Source organism: Crinia signifera, chromosome 3, assembly GCF_055691185.1.
Source record: "Crinia signifera chromosome 3, ASM5569118v1, whole genome shotgun sequence".
NCBI classification, from domain to species: Eukaryota; Metazoa; Chordata; class Amphibia; order Anura; family Myobatrachidae; genus Crinia; species Crinia signifera.
Genome location: NC_139219.1, coordinates 224,426,275 through 224,448,479, shown reverse-complemented (window position 1 = coordinate 224,448,479; position 22,205 = coordinate 224,426,275). Strand labels below are relative to the sequence as shown.

The window sequence follows — 22,205 nt, the reverse complement described above, 5'->3', positions numbered from 1 at the left end:
CAGTTTCCACTGGGAGTATTTAGATGCTGAATGTTATGTTATTGATCATTATGTAGATCGTCATTAAGATGTGTTAAACTGCTCTTTTCATTGTGTTTACATGCAGATCATGACTCGTTTCCTGTGCATCTTTGTGTTTCCTTGGTGATGGGTTATGTCATTGATGGCGCGTCTCGAGGAGATGGCGTCATTTGTACTCTCTGGACGGAGGGGCGGGTGTAAGGTCCCGCTCACTCCTGAGAGAGTTGCACGTGGTGTACGTCTTTATAAGGTTGGTGTTATCATATGTCTTTTATCCTGATGACAAAATTAAAAATTTTGAAACGTTGACTATACAACTGGCCTAATCGTGCTTACTGAAATATTGGTCGTGAGTGCCGCACCTTCGTTCCCCACTATATATATATATAGATATATATATATCTATATATATTTGCCAAGAATAGGGCAGCACACTCCTCCACAACTTCACCTGCCGGGGTGTCTCAATCCAGAGGGTATACCCAAATGGGTGTTCCCACAAATCCAATGTATTTGTAAAAAGACGCACTCACCGGACTTCTTTTTTCATGCTTTGTGGATTTAATATACATACCACAGCAACAGTTCACATAACAGTGGGTGGATGGTCCATCCACCCACTGTTATGTGAACTGTTGCTGTGGTATGTATATTAAATCCACAAAGCATGAAAAAAGAAGTCCGGTGAGTGCGTCTTTTTACAAATACATTATATCTATATATATATTTATAGAGAGAGAGAGAGAGAGAGAGAGAAAATAAGCGGCACTCAGAGACTTCAAAGGCTGGTGAACGTGGAGGATGTTTAATCCATGTGCATAGAAAACGTTTCGGAGCTCGGGGGCCCCGTCGTCAGTTCAGGGAAAGCATATATATATATTCCTATTTAAACAGCAGCGGCACTCTGTGTAGTTTATTGTCTACATGTTTCGGGGCAACTCCCCCGTCTCCTGAAGACGAGGGAGTTGCCCCGAAACATGTAGACATAAACTACACCTTTTCACCTTCATCAAGTCTCAGAGTGCCGCTGCTGTTTACAGAGGAATATACGTTACAAGCTGTCAGCTTGTGCAGAAGGCAACTGAGCCGGTTAACCCATGGGAATATACTTCTCATGCAGAAGGCGGCACTCAAATCAATAATACTCAAAGGGTCCAACCGGTAAGGTCGACGTTTCAAAGCCTTTATTGTTATCGCTTCTTCATCAGGACATATGTCCTGATGAAGAAGCGATTACAATAAAGGCTTCGAAACGTCAACCTTACCGGTTGGACCCTTTGAGTATTATTGATTTGAGTGCCGCCTTCTGCATGAGAAATATATATATATAGATATATATATACTGTATTATGTCATTTCAATTATGTATACATGACTCTTACTCCTGTGTGCCTCTACGTACATTATGGCCTTCCTTTTTCCCCATTGGCATTAGTGGGTCATGGGCGGCATGTATTGCTCTGTGCATACTTATGATTCCTCTGTATGCTCTCATTTCTCATGGACCGCTATTGTCCCACACACTTTGTTACTGCTTTTTTTGCTCTTTTTGGTGGTGGACATCCCTTTTGTCACAGTTTGGTCGCTGGGCTTGCCATTGCGTGCGGTGCCGTGCATGACGTCATCACCGAGTCTGGGCGCCCGGCTGCACGAGGGTGTTGTATCACACACGTTGGGTATAAAAAGTATGTACTGTATGATTTGCATGTTTCTCCAGAAAGTTTTTCAAATAAAACTGAAACATTGATGCAATTCAAGTCTACAGACTGCCATCCAACCACCATGTCTCTTTGCTGAGCACGGTCCAGTGCTCTAGGTAAGGCACCGTGGTAACTACTTCTACATCGAGGAACACACACACACACATTTTTAGCCTTCTATAATAAATTTTATCTCCATATTTTCTTGCACCAGTCCAATCTAATCAGCAAGGTCTGCTGAATATAATTGTACCATATATGTGTGATTTACTTTAATTTAAAGGTGTAGCAGAGCTGTAACTAAAAACTGCATAGTAAAGTTAGATTTATTTACATTTCAAGGTCTGTTTAGTATTTGTATTACAGATGTGCCTACATACATCTAACCTCTTTCAGCATTAAGCAGCCTTTCTAGATGTGCCATGCCATGGTGTGACTCAGTATGGCCGAGCGTCTTTTGCGTGCAGCTTTTTCCATTGCAATGCATCATTTTTGCAAAACAGTGTGAATAGTACACACAAGCAGCTTTTGCTGATTAAAATTCAATGCAACCTATATTCATTTTGCTACCACGGCTGTATCAGCCAATTAAAAAATACTACTTACTGTACTGTTTTCACTGTAGCTTAACATTTCGTATGCAGTTCTGTACATCTGTAACTTCATTGACAGGTATCCCCTTTTAACAGCACTGAAATGACTGGTGTACTGTAAGTTTGACCCACACTACACCGGAACTGTCCAAATAATACTTTATGACATCCGACGATTTCTTCTTCAATGAAGTAGCTTTATTTGTTTATGGTTTTCTCCTGACATTAAGCATATGAAAGTAAATAATTAAACTTACTTGTCTACAGACTTCTCTGGAAATGTGAATGGACCACGGCATACCCGGTCTATGAAATTTAGAGGGACTTTCTGGATCTGTTGACTGCATAACATGATGAAGTCATATTTACAAATAAAAAGGCTTTTGTTTGCCAGTAGTACGACACGTTCCTTTTCATTGTTCCAGTGGTCAATTCTGCAAATGAACGTTACAATAAAACACGTCAGATCACTTAAAGTAGTAAAGAACCATTATGCATGACAAATGTGAACAATATCAACTAGGAATGGAATTAGACAGATTGAATTCTGTAACAAAAAGGTTAACACTTTCTATATGCATTTTGGAATTTGTCCTCAAGGTGGCAGAAAATTCTCGAAAGTAAACAGAGTGAAAGTAATTGCACGCCAGCTTTTTAATTTGACATTATGGTGATTATTCATTCTGAAATCTTGTTAAAAAATATCTCCCATCTGGATTATGAACAAAACTGTAAAGCCTCACAAGTTTCTGTGAGTAGCTGTCTTCATTTAGAATGATTCTGACAGCCCTAGAGAATGTTAAAATAAGAGGGAAATGTATGATGCAAGCAGCTTTTCAACTAGGCACAAAAAACCCACACAAAACCAGTCTATTAAATGAGTATAGATATCACTGTACACGGAGCAGGCCCACAGACATCACAACATTCTCTATAAAACACTGTCTGTCAGAACACAAATGATGGCTATAAAAAAAACTCCAGTTTTATTGAACTGACATAATGTTGCAATAGACCTGGACAGAACATAATGTTATGCCTTGAATGCTAGTCCTCTCCTGAGAGGATCCAATCATACTAGTAGAGTGGAAAAATGCCTAGCCAAAATGAAATTAGATGAAGTTAGGCCAGTTATCCCCAAGGAATATCACAAGTAAATCACAAGTATTGCAAATAATGTTATTTGTAGGTGCACTATTATAAATAACTTTTCCTCCCACCATCTAACTACATCAACCCTAAACTCCCACAGCCTGACTCCCTCTCACAGCCTAACCAAGCCCTCTTGCACCGTTCCCCCATCCACAGCACCTCCTGCATCCAGTGGCGTAACTATAAGGCCGCAGCCCCCCGCGGTTTGGGAGGCGCCGGGGGTCTGCGGGCGCTATTTTTTCTCCGCCAGCTCCCCACTGCTTGTGGGAGCAGCGGGGAGCTGGCAGGGGGGTCCGTGCGGCGCGGAGGTACCTGTATTCAGGGAGAGCCTGGAGGTCCCTGCGCCTGCGGTGCTGAGTATGATGTTGCCGCCGCCAGGGTCCCTGCAGTGAAGTGGAAATAACGCGATATCTCCGAGATAGCGCGTTATTTCCACTTCACTGCAGGGACCCCGGCAACATCATACTCAGCGCCGCAGGCGCAGGGACCTTCAGGCTCTCCCTGAATACAGGTACCTCCGCGCCGCACGGACCCCCCTGCCAGCTCCCCAGGGGGGTCTTTTAACGGGGGGCAGCGGCAAAATTGTCCGGGGGGGGGCGGCAAAATTGTCCCGGCAGGGGGGAGCAAAAGTTTTCGTTACGCCACTGCCTGCATCTTTATGCTGGGTACACACCAGAGTGATTTGGCCCCAATCCTGTAAATTTTGAGGTGATTCCGACCGATTGAATGTAGATTGTATGTACTGTACTTTGGGCATGTTTTGTTTTTTGATCAGATTCCGAAACGATGCGGGTCCCCGACGGACATTTAGGTCACTTGGGGATCCTACCTGCTGCAGTCAGGATCCCTCATAACTCGACCCCAAGTTCTAACTGAACTTCACCATTGTACTTGATGTGTGTATGTACACACTAAAAATGGGAGTGATTTGGCAGCAAAAGGAGGTGTGTATCTTTAAGGCAACCGGTGTATTGACTGTCCTGCCAAAATCAAACATTCACATTGGCCCCGCAGGAAAAACAAAACACATTGTCTCCATAATTCCAGCAATCACTTTTTGAACAATTTTTATTGACCGTATCGCTGGTTCATCGGATGTCCTTTCTTGGACCACTTTTGGTAGGTAGGAACCACTGCATACTGGAGATGCTCTGATCCATTCGTTTGGACATTACAGTTAGTTTATGGCAATGGCACTTAGATCCTTATGCTAATCTAGTTTTCTGCCTTGTAAAGCATCAACTGCAAGAACTGATTGTTCACTTGCTGCTTAATATATGCCATCCCTTGACAGGTGCCATTGTAATGGGATAATAATCAAGGTTATTAACGTCATCTTTCAGTGGTTTCAATATTATGACTGAGTGGTGTAAACAAAGAAATACAGTATTTAGAATGTGAAATCAAAAAACACACATCCTAAAAAACAATTATCCCCATAAAGAAAAAAAGGGATACAGTAAGATGGTGTAATGTGAATAAAGCCTAGATGTAGACATAGGCTAGTATGATCCTAGGAAATGATAACGTTGGGAGCAGTGTTCCCTCTAAGCTGTGCGCGTGTGCGCGCGCACATAACTCGCCGAGCCCGCGCACAGACATTACAACTGAGCGCACAAAGGTTAAAATCTTGTTTTAGTGTGCCACGAGTTTAATAAGGTTGAAAATCACTGCTATAGTCTATATGTGTGGTGTGTGAAGTCTGTAAACATTCAAATTGCTTTATTAACTCAACAGAACTCGAAACCTAGGCCTGTATACGTTATGTGACGCACAAAAATGTACATTTCCTTCCAAAGTTGCACAGCCAATATCTTTTTCTGCACAAAGCCTTCGTAAAATTAGAGGGAACATTGGTTGGGAGCCATTTAACTAACATGACTCCATTTTGTGTTGTTCAAATTAAGACAAGAACTATGTGAAATGATTATGTTACAAAGGTTAGGTTTAATTTAATGTGCTTTCAAAGCATGATTTATTCACACTATATAAGAAACATATACAAGAGTATAGGAGAGGAGAGGTGCCCCCTTGGGAGCAGGAGCCCGGCAGCAGATGACTCCATTGCCTCCCAGAGTTACGCCTCTCACCACTTATATTCAGCATGAGTTACTCATATTAGATAAGAACGGTATGTAGACCAATTATGCCAGCAGATGGAAACTGAAAATCTTATTCAAGGCCAGGGAATATCTTTGTATGCTATAAACAATGAGGTCTTGTTAAATGACATAATACATGTTTTACTAAGATGAGAACATCTATTTATTGATCTGAATGACTGACTACTTGCTGTAATTTGGTGACGCAAGGGGAGACAGTAGCATACCATTAACAGGATATACTTATTTGTTTCAATAATCCTTATTCCGGTGTGAAGGCACAGCACTTGTATCTACATATTTCTTTGTATATTATTCCTTCTCCCATAACACTGCTAACAATTCCCTACTTTATATTTTTGCTATACAGTATTTTAACTACAGATGGATCCCCTCTCAGCCATGCCGCCAGATCGCCTTGGCTATGTTTCTGGTGGAGCTGGCGGTATGGTGGATGGCGGGGACGTATGAGCGTCTCACTCGTCCCACTCAGCTGGGCAGTAGGGACAGGATGCTTCCCTGCCCCATTTTTCTGCTTCAGGAAGATGGGCATGGAGCGGGCAGAGCGAGGAGAAGGCAGGGAGTGGGGATAGGGCTGCAGTGCTTCGAGGGGAATGGGGTGCGTGGGAGTCTCATACGCACATGCACAAGGCGGCGGACAGCGATAGCATCCCCAGGAGCCGCTCTAATGAGAGTGAGTTATACTTTACTTAGTTTGTTTAGCAGAATCAGAGATGATTTATAGACGTCAGGGACTCCACACATTGCGGGTGGTAGTACTTGGCGTATGGCATTATTTATGTAAACGGCACAACTGGGGCAATATGTGTAAGCACCAATAAATGCTAACCGTGGGGGGGGGGGGAATTATGGATAAGAAATGTCTTAGAATGCCTTTAGAGGCAAGAAAATCTCCTTTTAACCATGAAGATCTCTGACCTTTTCCCTCCTCTTAACTTGCAGACCCTCCATGCCCCAAACAGCAATAGATTGGCAATAACTGTCAGTATGATCATACCTCCAAACTGTCCTGATTTTCACGGGCCAATCCTGTTTTTTTGGGTCTGTCCCGCATCCCACCAAGGGCTGGCAGTGTCTTACGTTTGGGCTGGGGGTGGCAGTTGGGAGTCCCCCCTGCTACCCGCACAGCGTCTATTCACTGAGACAGAAGGAATGGGGGCATGGCAAACAGATTTCAGAGAGCTGGCCATGCCCCCATAACAGGAAAAATGGGGGCTTGGCCTCGCTGGAGTATGGCAATCTTAGGCCACGCCCCCTGGTCACATGGCCACAATCCTTTTTTCAGGCACACACCTGCGGTGCACGCATGTGTCCCTCCTCATCTCGACCAAATGTTAAGAGGTATGTATGATGACAGAGACGGTGTCCTCTCTTGTGGGACAGTGCAGGTCCTGTTCATACGCAAAGTATCGGTAGATGTTGACCTCCGTCCACATCTGAGTCCGGCCCTTTGGCTGTACCCACAATGCTAATGTAAATGCAGCGGACATGCATGTTATTCAGCATCAGCCCTTACTGCTCACGGAACTACATATATATATATATATATACGTGTGCATAGCTCTTTGTTCACAAGCCATCACTGAGTGGTGTTATTATGCAATATTACAGGAACATGTGCCAGGCCTTTAAAAGGATATACAGTATATTTAGAATGCGTGGTTTCAAATGCATTTCCTTGATGAGTGTAAAGTACAGCAAATCTATTGACCCAAGCCACAGTTACCATGGGAAGAAAGGTTTGCAATGACATATGTTATGTCTTATGCGTCATTCCTTTAAAGTGCATTTTTTCAAAAGAAAAGTATTGTCTGATTTATACAAAATAAAAACAGAACATCAAGGTTCACTGAATCATACTCATTGTGTGTTACTTGCACCCCCTCTGCTTACGAGCATAGATGCAAGAGCCAGCACTATACTCAAAGAGAAGCCTTTAGTATGAATGAATGATGTATTAATGAATTGAAAGCAGAATTTACCAAGTACTTTATTTAATTCCTGGTGTGTACTGATGTCAGGGACTAGATACAATGACCAAAGGGCAGAGAATCCGGTCAAGCTGTTGCGTTCTAGTTAGTGTATCCTTTATAAAGCACCAGTGAGAAATGTCTCCTCATCTAGTGCCAGCAGCATCTAATAAAGGAATTGTTTGTTTGATATAAACAGCAGCATCTCCCTTGGGTCAGCTTAGACACACATTCAGACAATACTGTACTAAGCAGGGAACTGCAATACGGCATTAAGTACTGTAAGATTACGGTTAATTGGAAAACTGCCCTGCTTCTATAGCTCAGTATGATCATCACTGGCACAGCACTGCACAAAATAATTATGTGTGTAATAAATATTATTATAGTTAGATCAGGGTTGCCGACTTTAAGATTCTCCTCTCCGGGAGAAGCCCGGAGAGGAGAGATTCAGCAGCCACTCAGGGGGGCGGGGCTTGCTAGTGACATCACTAAGCCCCGCCCCCATGCTGGTAAAGCAGCTAATTCACGGATCTCCGTGGAGGGGGCGGGGCTAAAATGACGCGAATGTGCCGTTTTAGCTCCGCCCCCTCCTCTGAGACCCGAGGATTGCGGCATTTTAATGCCGCAATCCGGGGGTCAGCAGGGGTCCCCCCTGAATCCGGGAGGGTTGCCCACCCTTCCGGGGGCCGGGAGGGGGTACCCGATTTTCGGGAGACTCCCGGAAATTCCGGGAGGGTCGGCAACCCTGAGTTAGATGTAATACATACAGTACAGCCAGACTGATGAATTTATATCCATGTAAGAAAACTCAGCCTAGTTATGTGTAATTACACCATTACTAATATTAAAGGATAGCAACATGTGTTCTTTTTATCAAAAAAAGAGGTTGGATAAGGGAATGAGGCAGACATTATGGAACTGATTAGGATATATATATAGATATATATATATATATCTATATATATATATATATAACACACGGTCCGGCACTAGCAGGGGGAAAAAAAGCAGCTGCTCACGGTGCTCACTTATCCCAAGTGAATGGGAAACATAGACGCAATCAGATGGCGGCACTCAAGAGACTTTAGCAACGTAAATAAATGATGTACTAGACTCAGCAGAGTTCAAGTCAACGTTTCGAGAATTTAATCTCTTTTTCAAGACACCAGCATAGATTAAAGAGATTAAATTCTCGAAACGTTGACTTGAACTCTGCTGAGTCTAGTACATCATTTATTTACGTTGCTAAAGTCTCTTGAGTGCCGCCATCTGATTGCGTCTATATATATATATAGATATATATATAGATATATATATATATATCTATATATATATATATAAGAAAGGCAAGGGGTACCCAACACCGCGCCCTATTAGCCCAAAGCTGCACCTCTGAAGGATCCCTGTTAGCTGAGACCCGGGACGGACAGAAATATAAAGAAGATCAGGGTGCGCTAAGGTAAATTACACAACTTTCTCATTAAAACATAAATATTTAATAAAAAGCCTCTGATAAGGCTTAGAATAAATCAAATCAAAAAGAGTTACACAGCCATTTCATAAAATAATTTAACAATCCACAGTATGGAACAGGCCCAGACACTTCCTCGAGAAACATAACTCTTTGGTAACCAAGGACAATTTCAAATTCACCATTTTGGAACGTGTCCCGATCAATCCTAGAGGAGGAAATAGGGGCCAAGAGCTGATTAAAAAGGAAAGCTTTTGGATTTATTCCCTTAATTCTCTTACGCCAAAGGGTCTCAATGAAGGCGTTGATATAGTGGCTTTCCTCTGATCCCACCTTCAATGTTTTTTTCCTCTTTTTCTTTTCTTTTTTCATATAATTCACACCAAGTGTACATACTAATGTTGTATTATAATCGCTATCTATGGTAAAATCATCTAGATGTAAATGAGACGGTAATGAACTAACGGGAGTTGTAATAATAGTATTTTTTCGATCCCTTCCCCCGCCCCCCCCCCCCCCCCCTCCCCCCAAGGTGTGGGCTTTTTTTTTTTTTTTTTTTTTTTTTTGAGACTCTAGGGACTGGATCCCTATAAAGAATAGTCTAATAGTCCTTCACTGTATCACTAGGTACATTTATAAATAAACTAGATACACTAAATTAAATATAATCTCTATAATATAGATTCACTATGACTGAATGTACATCACGCTTTATAACTAAGCATTGCAGTTACATTCCTACTGTGCACTTTCGGAGCACATAGAGACACCATATTAAGTATAACTGAAACCCCTATCAGTACACTATATTTATCACATAAAAGCACTAAACGTAAGGTTAGTTTAATTAAAGTAATATGAAACAACTTTATTGGTATTATGGATCCAGTCCGTTTTATTGGGGATTCAGCACATTGGCAATCTTAGGGTGTTTTGCGTTCCAATGACATTAAAAATGGCAGCCATTTGGAACGCATTTATATATATTAGTTTATAGATATATTTTTCCCTTAATAGGGTTTCACTAGCTATGAGGGTCTTAGCATTAGCGTATATAAGGACCACCATATACATTTCTAGTTTTTCAGGTATGAGAAGCGGAGCTTCTTAAACACAGCGCTATTGCGTGTCAACTTAGGAAAATGGCGCTGCTTTGAAACGCATGCTACTTCCGGATTTATTAGATCACAGTTTTCATTACTAAGTCATTGGCGGACCAGCGACCTATCACAGCACATTCACGCTCACCAGTTTATATTCAATACAGGAGCTTAGCGGCCAGTCATATCCGGCGCAGCGTGTGCGTTCCATGTCAGGCAAAATGGCGCCGATTTGGAACGCATAGCGGAGCTGCCTGACGTTTCTTTTTTTTTTTTTTTATTATATATTTATTATTTTTATTTATTTATTTATTTATTTATTTTTTCATTTTTTTTTTTTTTTTATTATTATTATTTTTTCTTTTTTAATTTATTTTTTTTTTTAATTTATTTATTTATTTATTTATTTTTTTTTTTTTTTTTTTTTTTTTTTATCAGCACACAATGCTATTCTAATATTGGATTCTCTTGTCCTGTTATCTGAGCCTTAGGGTCTCATTAAAGGTCTTGGCAATTGTGTTTTAACACACAGGCTTACTTTCATTGGGGACACCTGGGATTAATTTATACAGGAAGTGATGTTTTCTCCCTGGGTCCTTATATAGCCCTTTTTCCACACCAGCAGTCATTCTGCATTTGGATCCACTAGAGTGAACTTCTGGCCTCCCAGCCTTATGTAAGTACTTAACCTTATGCCCTCCCTTTTTTGGGAAGTTTGAACTCCTGTTTTTTATTATGGTCTCATATTGGGCATTTATGCCTCATTGTATGTATTCCTAATGGGGGAAAAAAACTTTTTATATTACTAGATTTTTTTGAAGCTGCTCATTGGTCCTTGATGTTAACACCGATATAAAAGGTGTGAGAAACGTGATCCTTGGTGACATACGCCTGGACTATTGCATTTTTTGTTCCGATATTTGGCGATATGTAAGTCCTTTGAAAAATACCCCTAACTATCATTAGGTGTTGGTGGTGGTTAAATATAAGTTGATATTGTCTGACTCGGCCACCATATATGTCTCTCCATTTAGATTTACATCTGTGCAACTTTAGCTGAAGTACACAGCTATTTATTTGGTCATTTAGAGACGCTCCAAGAAGGTACAATTTTTATACCCCAATTTTATTATATGTGATGTGCATTTTTCTGATGCAGTAACAGATGATGAATAAGTACCTTACTATCATGTATGTCCCTTTATTCAGATATATATCTGTATGGGTCTTGCTTGAATACAATATCTATGGTTTGACCAATTGGATACACCCCTAGAAGGTACTCTTTTTCTTCAATGTCTATATAAGGATCTTTTCGGTGGATGTTAAATGCACACATGGAATCCTTATATTTGTTAAAAATGTGTTTTTTTTAGACACGGTGGAAAATATCTGTATACTGTTTAAAAAAAAAAAAAAGAAAAAAAAAAAAAAAAAAGGAAAAAAAAATATATATATATATTTGTATCAAGATAATTTTGAACTATCAATTGTTCTGCTCCTCCTTTGTCCTCTTCATCTTTTTCGATTACCTCATCTTTGTGTAGAAATACGTATTTTTTATATGCATTCTGCTGTTTTATGCATTATGTTGAATTTATGTTTATCATTTGCAGTGCTATCGCACCTTATTTCAATCAACATCCAAAGCGCCCCTGATGAAGTCACGTGGGTGACGAAACGCGTTGGGCCTGTTCCATACTGTGGATTGTTAAATTATTCTATGAAATGGCTGTGTAACTCTTTTTGATTTGATTTATTCTAAGCCTTATCAGAGGCTTTTTATTAAATATTTATGTTTTAATGAGAAAGTTGTGTAATTTACCTTAGCGCACCCTGATCTTCTTTGTATATATATATACATATATATATATATATATATATATATGGGCTGCAGCTGCCAAACGTCCACAAACTGTGCCTCTGCTGTAACGAGTATACACATTTGTGTTTAGCTACTGCTAATCCTGAGTTGGACAGATCTCAGTCATTTCCATACAGATGTGTCCTCATACACTGTTGCTACATTCCTTCCTGGCATGCAAGGTGCCCTGTGACTTGTCTTGCATTCAGCTTCTGTTGAAATTTGCAGCCTATGCGACAGAACAGCCTCACGGGATTGCACTGCTTAATTTGATACAGGCCCATGACACGTGCACAGGACAGGCAGTTTACATGCGGTTGTATTAATGATGCTCTGAAATGTCCGATTTCACAGAAAGGCAGATCCAGCGGAGTATCATATGACTCTGAATATGTCAGACATACAGGGGCAGAGCCAGAAAAAAAATGACATGGGGGCACCATGGCAGGAGAAGGGATGGGGGGTGGTCAATAGAGGGATGTGGTCTCACAGGACAAATGCTAGTTGTTAAGATATAAAGAGAGAGAGAATGGGGGAGAGAGAGAGAGAGAGAGAGAGAGAGAGAGAGAAAAGGTGGAGAGAGGAGAGGGAAAGAGACAGGTGGGATGGATGGTGGGGGAAAGAGAAAGAGAGACATACAGAAAGCTGCCCGTGGACAGCTGACCTTTCTGTGCTGAGGCCAGGTTATGGGTCCACCTGGGTGATGGGGCGCCTCAGGGCCGTGGGCTCAGACAGACAGGAGGCAGCCAGAATTGACACCGGTGCTTGTGGGTGGATGGGTTATTTGGGCAGGTACATGTAGTATAGCTCGCTGCAATAGCTTCTGTCCCCTGCGTCCGCTCCCATAATGTGGTACACAATTACATTGTACCTGTACTGGCATTCTGGGAAGAGCTCCGATCCCTGGCAGCATTGGAACAATAAATTAAATATGGCGGCAGACAAAAGAAGACAGGCGCTGTCAGATTAGAATAAGACTTCCCTGTTTTCCGACACTAAATTTGGTGCTACTTCGTTTAAAAATTTGTCAGAAACGACAGGGGGCACCTGCCCATGTGCCCACCCTTGGATCCATGTACACAGACACACACTAAAACAGGGGTTGGCCAAACCTATCCTCTAGATATACCAACAGTTCATGTTTCTTAGGCAACCTATGGATCTATAGAAGGAATGAATGCACATGTTTGAAAATGTGACAAACGGTGCCCATACACGTTACAATTATTGTATACAATATTGTATACAATATCATATCTCGGTTTTGCGATGAGATGAGATCTAGTACAAAAAGTATGTGCATCACATACCTTTTGTACGAGATCTCATGTCATCGCAAAACCGAGATATGATGAGATGCGATATTGTACACAATAATTGTAACGTGTATGGGCACCTTTAGTAATGACTACAGCTGTGCACCAGCTAGGTGATTTGGAAAACATGGACTGATGGTAGATCTTGAGGACCGGTTTTGCTTGTGTGCAGAGATCAGGCCCAAAATGTATTACTACAATAAAATGTGATATCCTACTAAAGCTAAATTTATAATCCTTGGAGTTTTTTTTATTAAGGGGGTTGAAATGGGGGGGTGCAGGGGTGGGGGGCTACAGTGGAACTGAGTTCCTCCACCTGTAATCGTGAGGCGGAACTAGTTCAGCCTCCACCTTCCCATGTGCAGTTATTCTAACAGAAAAGCATTAGTGTTCAGGAGGGTGCCAAAAACCCAACCACTGGCCCTGCTCCAGGGTTAGAGTACCAATGGGGCAGATGGAGCTGCAGCTCCAGGCCCCCACATAAAAATAGGCCCATCATATTGGCAGCATTATGATCCACAGACAGACACCAGCTGGCCACATGGTTTGTCATAAATCAATTACAATTGCATTTATGCAATTTTGGTACTTTTATATGTTTAAGGAGACACAGAGTATTTTAGTGTATGGATTCTACATTCCTATATGGCATTGGCCTCACTTCCTCCACTTCTCACAATAGACTACTGAACATTTTCAGCTCCAGGCCCATTAGGCCCTGCTTGGCTCTACCTAATAAGGGGTGGGGGAGAATTAGGTGACAGATTCCATTAGAAAAATTAATTCAAGAGCATTTTCTTGATGGACATTCCATGTTGGCTATGAGCTGTCATTACAGACTATCTTTGTAGTCCCTTCCGACACACCATCATCCTCTTAAAGTACGACACTTACCCCTGAAGGCCGGTCCAAATTGATTCCACTGTATAAAAGGCCCAGTGTTTGGTCCCTGGTATTACCCTCACAGAGTTTGAACTCAGGACATATTTAACATTCATCATTTGGTGGTGACGCCTCCTGGGCCATAAATAACCCAGTCATACACTCTGCTTAACTGTTGAGAAATCAGGATTTTATATATGTACAGTAGGCTGAAAAATTTATATATATATATATATATATATATATATATATATAATCTATATATATATTTTTTTTTATTTTTTTTTTTTGCCACGTTACAAATAACACCCCCTAGTTTCTTATTTAGCCCATCACTTTAAATGAGCTGGCTCTGTGATATGCATAACACAAGTCCCTCTGCATATCACAATAATACACGTATATTTACAGGGCAAATGAGCAGCCTATTACTATCACAGGTTGGGTATTCCTTATCCAAATTATTTTGAAAACCATACATTCCAGAAATGTTAAAAAATTTCTTGCTAAAAGCATGGTACTTGTTTCCTAGCACGGCACCCATCGCATACCGTATTTAGTGGTGTGCGATGCGATCTTCCCGTTAAATTAACAGGAGTGCTTGTACAACGAAATATCGCATAGCATGCCAGCAAACGGCATGCTTCGCTCGACACACTTTCTAAAATCAACTCCACGCCGACGTGAATAGTGGGGTATGAAAAGCGCACCACCGCCTCTCGCGGGCTCGCTGCGCTCGCCACGCTTCGGGTTGGCATTGATAGTGGGGGTGGTGTTGACAATGGGGGTGCATTTAACATTGTAAGCACCCAATGTACAATGCTTGTTCAATTAAAAATCGCATCGCACTTCGATTAAAATCAGAGGCGCTGTGCTAGGAAACAAGTATTAAAAGCACTACTGGGGACATATGTAACTGGCACTACTCAGGATATGATATGTAACTGGCACTAATGGGGACATTATATGTAACTGGCACTACTGAGGACATAATATGTAATTGGCGCTACTGAGGACATGATATGTAATTGGCACTACTGGGGACATTATATGTAATTGGCACTACTGGGGACATGATATGTCATTGGCACTACTGGGGACATGATATGTAACTGGCACTAATGGGGACATTATATGTAACTGGCACTACTGAGGACATAATATGTAATTGGCGCTACTGAGGACATGATATGTAATTGGCACTACTGGGGACATTATATGTAATTGGCACTACTGGGGACATGATATGTCATTGGCACTACTGGGGACATGATATGTAATTGGTACCACTGGGGACATGATATGTAATTGGTACCACTGGGGACATGATATGTAACTGGCACTACTGGAGACATTATATGTAATTGGCACTACTGGGGACATGATATGTAGTTGGCACTACTGGGGACACTATATGTAATTGGCACTACTGGGGACATTATATGTAACTGGCACTACTGGGGACATGATATGTAACTGGCACTACTGGGGACATAATATGTAACTGGCACTACTGGGAACATTATATGTAATTGGCACTACTGGGGACAGTATATGTAGTTGGCACCACTGGGGACATTATATGTAATTGGCACCACTGGGGACATGATATGTAACTGGCACTACTGGGGACATGATATGTAATTTGCACCACTGAAGACATGATATGTAACTGGCACTACTGGGGACATTATATGTCATTGGCACTACTGGGGACATTATATGTAGTTGGCACTACTGGGGACATTATGTGTAATTGGCACCACTGGGGACATGCTATGTAACTGGCATTACTGGGGACATGATATGTAATTGGCACCACTAGGGACATGATATGTAACTGGCACTACTGGGGACATTATATGTAATTGGCCCTACTGGGGACATTATATGTAGTTGGCACTACTGGGGACATTATATGTAATTGACAACACTGGGGACATGATATGTAACTGGCACCACTGGGGACATGATATGTAACTGGCACTGCTGGGGACATTATATGTAATTGGCACTACTGGGGACATTGTATGTAGTTGGCACTACTGGGGACATTATATGTAATTGGCACCACTGGGGACATGATATGTAACTGGCACTACTGGGGACATTATATGTAATTGGCACTACTGGGGACATTACATGTAGTTGGCACTACTGGGGACATTATATATAATTGGCACCACTGGGGACATGATATGTAACTTGCACTAAATATTTGCAAATTTGGCATTCAAATTCAGTATCTGAAATTGTACACACATTTTGTTTCATGTTTTGAAACCTTGTTTCATGCACAAATAAAATATATTTGTGTGTATTTCATGTGTTTGTACAACATAAATACAAGATACCTCATTCAAATATAAAAATATTCTGAATTACGGAATAATCCGTTATCCAAAATTCTTCTGGTCCCGAGCATGTTGGATAAGGGATACTCAACCTGTACTATATGGAGAGTGTTTATATTCAGAAAGGGCTTGACCAAAATGTTACCACTTTCCAATTTATTAGCCACAACAGGTGGATTGTAACAATCTGATGAGAGGATCTAGGTGTGTACATCAATGTAGCAATAAAATAAGCTTTTATTGAAATAATCCCAGCGCCTGTCATAGAAATAAAACATTTCCCTGAATATGTTATGTACAATGCATCTTTTAGCAAGCTGTTGCCTGCCACCTGCTCAGTGCTTAATTACAAAACGGATCTCTGTTGTAGACTAAGGTGTCAGCTTTGGTGGTTCAATGTTTTTGTCATCCTGTTTCTTCAACAGAACCCTACTGGGGTTTGTTTAATAGAAACAAACACAAAACAGGATTTCAGTGCCAAAACAGATTTGGCATAAAACAGTGTATGCAATCTCTATGACATAAAAACTTACTTCAATACCCTGGAGCAGGTCGGAAAGCACTTCTATGTTGTTGTTACTCAAGAGCTACATGACATATTACAAGGGGAAATATACAGTAAGCATTGTCCTAGCCATATTACTGTGCCATACTCACTCTACTAGCAGCCAGGCACTGCTAACAGTTTCCTTCTCCTTCAGTAATAACTGGTTTGTCAAATCTTGAACAGCCTGGTCAAATGCTCCTGGCTAGGAAAGGAAAAAAAAAACAATTAAAAATAAAGAAACCTCTTACCAAGTTCTTATCAATTGTAAACACAGCACAGACAGTGTAATGGTTAGCATTACTGCCTCACAGCGCTGAGGTCATGGGTTCGATTCCCACCATGGTTCTAACTGTGCAGAGTTTGTATATTCTCCCCGTACTTGCGTGGGTTTCCTCCGGGTACTCCAGTTTTCTCCCACAATCCAAAAATATACTGGTAAGTTAATTGGCTTCCAACAAAAATTAACCCTAGAATGTCTGTCTGTATGTGGTAGGGAATATAAGTAAGCTCCACTGGAGCAGGGACTGATGTGAATGGTCAAATATTCTCTGTAAAGCGCTGCAGAATATGTGTGCGCTATATAAGAAACTCTTAATAAATAAATGTGACATGTCACTTATGTCAAGTATTACAACAGTAATTGCCTTTAAACAAACATAGAAATCATACAGTAAGTAACATAGTAGACAACATTCTTAATTCATTTGCATGTTGCCATTGGGTGGGTGTTTGTAAGGCAGGGATGGGGAACCTTTGGTCCTCCAGTTGTTGTTGAACTACACATACCAGCATGCCCTGTAACAGTTTTAGCATGGCCAAATAGCAAAACTGAAGCAGGGCATGTTGGGATGTGTAGTTCAACAACAGCTGGATGGCCAAACGTTCCCCATCCCTGATCTAAGAGCCCATACACACTGGGCTACTTTTAGCTGAAATCTGCTTAGTTTACTAGTTTAAGTGGCTTTCAGCTTGAAAGTCGCACAGTGGGCGGTATTCAATGTGAATACCGGTGATGTGCATCGAATCCTGTTTAGGATTCACTGCACATTCGCCACTGGTCGCCGCGTTCCGGAGCCTCGCCGGCTCCGGTATTCAACGAGTCAGGGGCTCGCTGCCCCTGACCGGCGAATATGAGCTCCTGCGACGAACGCCGCAGGGAGCCTGAGGACGGTGGCAGGCAGGGAGATGGAAGTCTCCCTGCCTGCCCCAGAACGTATGTGGGGGGGAGGTGGGCTCCCCGGGAGCCAGGCAGCACAGGCTGCCCCCGGGGGTGCCAGCATGGGACCGGGTATATTCACTACACCCGATCATGAATATGTAATGATCGGGTGAAGTGAATATATGAATATCTAATGAGCGGCTCGGCTCCGGCCCCCTGCTGGCTGGTCTGTGTAAAAAAAAAATATATATATTTTTTAAAATTAAATATATATTCATGTGCTTACACCACATGAATAAAAATAGCATGCCCCTCCTCAGAATGAAATTCCAGATTTTTTTACACCAATTGTAAAAAACAAACCACTTTATTTTAAAAGTTCACCTTCCACTTCACCATTTATTTATTATTTATTAACAGTTTCTTATATAGCGCACACAGATTCCGCAGCGCTTTACAGAGCATAGTTATAATCAAAAACACATAACAAATTACAGTACAAGACAGTTTCGGACAAGTACATGGTTAATATGGATAGGTGCACCAGGGGACAGGACACTGAAGCAATTATCAGGGTGGCAAAGGTTTATATATTCTAAGAAAGGCACATAAGGAGAGAGGGCCCTGCTCGTGAGAGCTTACATTCTAAAGGGGAGGGTTAGACAGACTGGGGTGACACAGAAGGCGAAGAAGTGAGCTTAGACAGGTTAGGTTGAGAGATTGTCAGGTTTTATGCAGGAGGGTGGGAAGAGGTCAGCTTAGTCTTTAATATTTTAAGTCTAAAAAAGTGCTGGGTCATCCAAGAGTAGACAGCAGAGAGACAGTTGGAGATATGAGTGAGGATAGAGGGAGAGAGATCAGGAGAGGATCGGTAGATTTTAGTATTATCAGCATAGAGGTGGTAGTGGAAGTTAAGTGAGCAAATAAGCTCACCCAGGGAGGACATGTAGAGATAGAGAAGAAGAGGGCCAAGAATAAAATGTTGGGGGACACCTATTATCAATGGAAGAGCAGGAGAGCATAAAAAGATAGCGATTGCTACTCGGTGAATCATGGCGAAAAAAACCTTGAAATGTATTCGCCATCTGGTCATTGAATAGGGTGATTCACCGTTTTAGTCAGAAATTCGCCTTACAGCACAAAATCACCATAAAAACCTGGCGAATCAGCCTCATTGAATACCGCCCAGTGTCTACGGATCTGCGTTGAGTGGTGGTGCGTGCTCCCGTATCATTGCTGCCCCGGCCGCTTATCTGCCGGTATTACTCTCAGTGTGTATGCACGGAGCATTTTTCAGCCCAGTGATATTCCCCAAAATCGTTATCCATACACGCTCGGCAAAAACGCCCAGTGTGTATGATCCTTAATCGCTGATGTACTGTTGCAAACATGCATGATATATGTAAGTGCACAAATGTATTTAAGATTTAGGATCACATTTACTAAGTTTGGGGAGTGGCAGTGGAGATATAATGGGGAACACTGTTTAAAACTTGTTGCATATGATAAATGGTGCTCCAGTCGATCTTCTCCTAAATATAATTTAAAAAATTACAGTTAATTACAGTTAATTACAGTTAAGGGCAGTACGGATGGGGTAATGGTTAGCATTACTGCCTCACAGCACTGAGGTCATGGGTTCGATTCCCACCATGGCCCTAACTGTGTTGAGTTTGTATATTCTCCCCGTACTTGAGTGGGTTTCCTCCGGGTACTCCGGTTTCCTCCCACATTCCAGAAATATACTGGTAGGTTAATTGGCTCCTAACAAAATTAACCCTAGAATGTCTGTGTACATGTGGTAGGGAATATAGATTGTAAGCTCCACTGGGGCAGGGACTGATGTGAATGTTCAAAATATTCTCTGTAAAGCCCTGCAAAATATGTATGCGCTATATAAGAAACTGTTAACAACAATAATAATAATAATAATATGCAACAGGGGTACTTGTGTATTATCACGGCGCCCACTTAACATACGTACGGCACCGTAGTGAAATCGCATCGATGCATTTCAGTACTTAATAGGGTTTCTGTAGTGTTTTATGTGTAACGTGCCCTCCCGGCCTTTTCATACCCCGACTATCCACGTCGGCGTGGAGTTGATATTATATAGTGTGGCGAGCCCAAAGCGTGTTGAGCGCAGCGAGTGGACACGGATTACTTTACATGTATTCTGCGTCCGCTCACCACACTATATAAAATCAACTCCACGCCGACGTGGATAGTGGGGGTATGAAAAGGTCGGGAGGACGTGTTAGGCGTCCGCTCGCCACACTTCGGGCTCACTTGGATACTGGGGGTGACGCAAAACAATAGCAGAGGTGCTTGCATCACATGTCATACTAAGCACCCATCACATCTCATGGCATGGGTGTTTGTACAATGAAATATTGCATCACATCGCATTTGGTGCCATACGATCCTATGCGATATTTCCTTGTATAACCACTCCTGTGAAGTTAACATGGATATCGCAATGCATCGCACAGCACTATAGACGATACATGATGCGATGCAATGCGCTTTTCCTACGCAGAATAGCCCACTAAGCTATTTGCTTAGTGGGTGCCGTGATAATACACAAGTACCGCAACAAGTTTTAAATACCTAAAACTCATTGATAAATGGGCCTCAAAGTATCAACCAATCAGCTCCTAAACTAATTTTTCAAAACACAGCCTGTAATACAACAAGAGATGATTGCCTGATACTTTGGGGGAGATTCTGTAAAACAGAAATGCAGTAAAAACCCTGTTATCAGGGTTTTTACCGCATTTTGATATGCAGCAAAACCTGCACGGCGGGCAAAAGCTGGCGATACCACATAGAAGCCTATGGGCTTCTTAACAGGACCCACGCCGACCCGCACCAACCACTCGCACTGACCCCCCCCTCACCTGTGTCTGGGCAGCACCGTGCTGTGCTGCCCGGACCTGTGACCTCCTCCTCCCTGCACTGAAAATCATCTTCCGGGTGCAGGGAGGAGGAGAGCCCAACCCCCCTGCAGCAGCAGCAAAATTAGCCGGTTAAGGGAGGGAGGGGGGAGCCGCCAGGACCTGCCGGCTCACCACAAAAGACAGCTCTTAACGCAAGAGCTGTCCATTGCCATAATTATCGCATATTTTAGAGCATATGCAATAATTATGTTAGCGGTAGACGGTGATGTGCGGCGGTAAGGGGGCCTGAATGTTAGAGCATCCCCCCTGTATCCTTACACATTAATCACTCTTTAAGGCCTAGCACATCTCCCCCTAGGTCTCCATAGATGTAGATAGGCAGAATAGCGATAGGCAATTATGTTCTGTGAATGCTACCTAGGTAGATTTAGACAAAAAATTCAAACACATATGTCAGGAGGAAGTCTGTAACATACATACTGATGATGACAACAAACAGAATCTGCTCTAAATGGTTGATTGTATTTATTTTGGACAGACTATAAGTGACAGACATCTATTTGCTTTACTTAATTGTAATATATTCAGAAATTCTCTTTTCATTTTAAAAGGGAAAAACAATGTTGCTTATGTTTATTTGGAGTTAACTGATACATTATTTTTGTATCAGTGCCTGTATTTAAATATTAAATGTGAATGTAGCATTTGGTAACAACACAGAGTAGACCAGTGGTTCCCAAACTGTGTGCCGTGGCACCCTGGGGTGCCTTGGGAGACTTGCAGGGGTGCCCTAAATTGGTGGTCCATGATAAAATTTAAGTTATTTATAGGCAAGTTGTGTGAATCCTGACCATTACAACATAACTGGGGTGCTGTGAAAAACTTTCTGATACTCTGGGGTGCCATGATTCTAAAAAGTTTGGGAACCCCTGGAGTAGACACTATTCTATTGTATGTATAGAACATTTTATTTATGGCCCACAAGGATTGTGAGCACCGAAGTAGGGACTCCAGTGTGGGTGCCCAAATGGGGGCTTGGCCTAAGCAAAA

The 22,205-nt window shown here is 41.9% G+C and overlaps 1 protein-coding gene and 1 long non-coding RNA gene across 4 annotated transcripts in view; one reads left to right on the top strand and one right to left on the bottom strand.

Annotated features, from left to right (window-relative positions):
• TPRG1 (tumor protein p63 regulated 1) overlaps positions 1–22,205 on the bottom strand; it is a 97,471-nt gene that overhangs the window by 63,994 nt on the left and 11,272 nt on the right. Inside the window, exons 3-4 of the mRNA XM_083177535.1 lie at positions 17,207–17,298; positions 2,572–2,748 (exon numbers count right to left, since the gene is read on the bottom strand). Of these exons, the coding sequence (XP_083033661.1) occupies positions 2,572–2,748; positions 17,207–17,298 (269 nt within the window). The remainder of the gene's footprint in view (positions 1–2,571; positions 2,749–17,206; positions 17,299–22,205) is intronic.
• On the top strand, positions 10,562–11,963 carry LOC146062660 (uncharacterized). 3 transcript variants are annotated; one of them, XR_014471453.1, is made up of 5 exons: positions 10,562–10,809; positions 10,943–11,063; positions 11,168–11,237; positions 11,343–11,412; positions 11,750–11,962. It is a non-coding gene; the product is annotated as an uncharacterized LOC146062660 (long non-coding RNA). The 3 variants fall into 3 exon arrangements; XR_014471452.1 differs by having other exon boundaries at positions 10,943–11,237; positions 11,750–11,963; XR_014471451.1 differs by having other exon boundaries at positions 10,943–11,412; positions 11,750–11,963.